Genomic DNA, 2,778 nt, shown 5'->3' on the forward strand with positions numbered 1-2,778 from the left:
ACCATTTTCCTTGACAGGGAGACGGTACACTACGTTGTGCTGTCAGAGTGGCTGACTTTCCCGACAGCCTTGGCGCTGTGCCGGCTCATTGGGGGTACCATGCCAGCGCCGTCCTCAAGCCACGGTAATGATGTCCTTCTCAAGAACGCCAAGCCCTTCATGGACAGCTGTACACCTGAATCTAATTGGAAATACTGGCTCGGGATTGTCAAAAACAAGGAGAGCGATACTTGGGTCAATATCGAGAGCGGCGAGGAGGCGAAGTACCTCAACTTTGCAAAGCCGTATCCAATGAGGGCCGATATGTACCAGTGCGTGGTGCTCTTAGATGATGGTACTTGGGCGAATCACCGGTGCAGCCTCAAGAAATGCGCGATTTGCCACCTCCCGACGCCCAGTCTTCTGTACCTCAGGGGCTTCTGCTTCGACATAGATTATCAGAGGAAATTCCGGGTGGATAAGTATTTTGGCGGGCGTCTGGTGTTCCGCGGCCATGAGGATCTTTTCATCTTCTGGAGTGAAGGAGACGAATCGTGGCACCTGCATGACATAGACCGAAATGTGACCTTGGCTCGAACGGAACAAGTCGGACACAACAGCTATCCTGTGGGGACTCATCGCTGGGTGGCCGTCGAGCAGATCTGCGACATGCAGAAGGGAAGTGTTTTTGAAATGATTCTGTCAAAGTGCACGGACGACCTTTTCGTGTGCTCCTCGGGAGACTGTATCGAGCGAAGTCTTCGCTGTAATTTATGGAATGATTGTTCAGACGGCAGTGATGAAGAAAATTGCGACGTTGTTGCAATCGGGAGTAGTTACCAGCCCCATCTGCCTCCCCGAGGACCCACGGACGCTGCACTCACCCTCACGCCCACTGTGACGCTGTCCCGCATTGCCAAAATCGATGAGATCGCCATGGTCCGTCACGCTCGAGTTCTTCACAACTCTGGCCTGGCGCGACGAGAGGCTCAGCTTCCGCCACCTGACGCCCGGGAAGGAGACGCCGATCCCGGCAACGCAAGCGGATAGAATGTGGATTCCTGACTTCCAGCTGCTGGACCTCGAGGGAGGGCAGCCCAAGGTCCTGGACGAGAAGGTCATGATCACTACTGCTAACAATGCTACTTTGCCCATGTTTAACAGCATAGAGAGAGGTATGCTGCTCAAGCATATATGGCTCCAATCCATTCTAAACTTATGAGAATACAATGACATGTTGATTAGTCTATAAATTTTGATTGTTATAATTGCAATAGGATGATTCATTTATAAGCACGTTTTCTTTGCAGATCTGACTTACCCCGGGACAGAAAACGACCTCACAATGACTCGCCAGTTCAGCGCGAAGTTCACCTGTTTGTTCAATCTCCACGTCTACCCCTTCGACAAGCAAGAGTGCAGCATCAACCTCCGGCTTTCCCGCGCCTACCAGGACCGAGTCAGCTTCTCGCGCGAGGGCTGGAGAGGGACCTACACCGGGCCAAAAGAACTCGCTCTCTACACGGTCAAGGGCGTGGCGTTTCGAATCATGAACGACCCGCGAACTGAACTTAGTCTTTGCTTCGAACTCCATCGCCGGCAGGGAGTGATCCTGCTCTCGACCTTCGTACCGTCGGTGCTGCTCCTGCTGGTGAGCTGGGCTGCGCTCTTCCTCGAGGATCTGAACGTGAGTGCGAATCTGTCTCTCACGAACCTCCTGGTGCTGTATACTCTCTTTTCCAATTTGCTGCGCTCCGTCCCCGACACCGCCGCCGTTAAGATGATCGACATTTGGTTCTTCTTCGCCATAAGCCTTCTGTTCCTCAACATCATGGTGATAATCTTTATCGACTACGCCGCCAGCTTCTTCCTGCACGCCCAAGCAGGAGAAAGCGCCAAGGACACAAGTCTCGAAAAGAAACGCGTTAGGATTATGTCTCTGTATAGATCAGTGATTCCTTTTGCATTCTTGGCTTTTAATGTCACTTATTGGTGGTTAGTAGTATTTGTATACAATTAATTGCACATGTTTTGGAGACGATAAATCTAACACTGAATATGTTATCTTGTCACTGATCAGAACAGATTAGATACCTTTCACTTGGAAAGTTCTTTTTTACGGTCACTCAGGTAGCATTGTTTCAATATGAAAATCATTTTACATTTGGAACTCCCAGATACTACTGATAAAAAGAATAATGAATTGTGTGCCTTTCAAAGAAGGAAAAATGTAGGATCTGAAATGTTCTAACATCTGAGATATATATGAATTCCTAAGATTATTTTAACTGCAGATAACACTCCAGCCGCATAAACACTATCACAAATTTACTAATGATTAATAATACTTGTTAAATTAAATATTATTGTATATCTTTTCATCAAGCCTACTAATACAGTAGTTATCCATAAAACATTTAACATTTTCTTTGAGATTTTTAGCTGTATAAAAAAAATCAAAATCGGAATCAGATATTTTTATTTAGCCAAATAGTGTTCGTCTGTAATATGACTGGGCTTTCCAAGAGACCGATCCCTCAGGAAGACACCTTAAAGCTCTTTTTCATTTAACCTGCTTGTCATAAGCTATCACCCATTTTTGAAAAATACATATACGACAATTATTTCGACAAACACCAGGCAGCTTACCAGATATTAAGAGAAAATGCATACACACTAATATAGTAAATGACCGTAAGATTTACATTATTTACATTACATTGTTGTAAAATACTATATATGATTAGAAAGATAAACGAAGAAAGACAGAACAAAGAATGTTTTACATCATAAAAAATC

At 45.7% G+C, this 2,778-nt stretch overlaps 1 protein-coding gene across 1 annotated transcript in view; it reads left to right on the forward strand.

Moving 5' to 3' along the window:
• LOC119587939 overlaps positions 1-2,335 on the forward strand; it is a 32,317-nt gene extending 29,982 nt beyond the window's left edge. Inside the window, 3 exon segments of the mRNA XM_037936651.1 lie at positions 18-918; positions 920-1,154; positions 1,290-2,335. Of these exon segments, the coding sequence (XP_037792579.1) occupies positions 18-918; positions 920-1,154; positions 1,290-1,999 (1,846 nt within the window). The 3' untranslated portion in view covers positions 2,000-2,335.
• Positions 2,336-2,778: the final 443 nt, after the last annotated feature.

The sequence above is a fragment of the Penaeus monodon genome, chromosome 23 (genome assembly GCF_015228065.2).
Source record: "Penaeus monodon isolate SGIC_2016 chromosome 23, NSTDA_Pmon_1, whole genome shotgun sequence".
Taxonomy (NCBI): Eukaryota; Metazoa; Arthropoda; class Malacostraca; order Decapoda; family Penaeidae; genus Penaeus; species Penaeus monodon.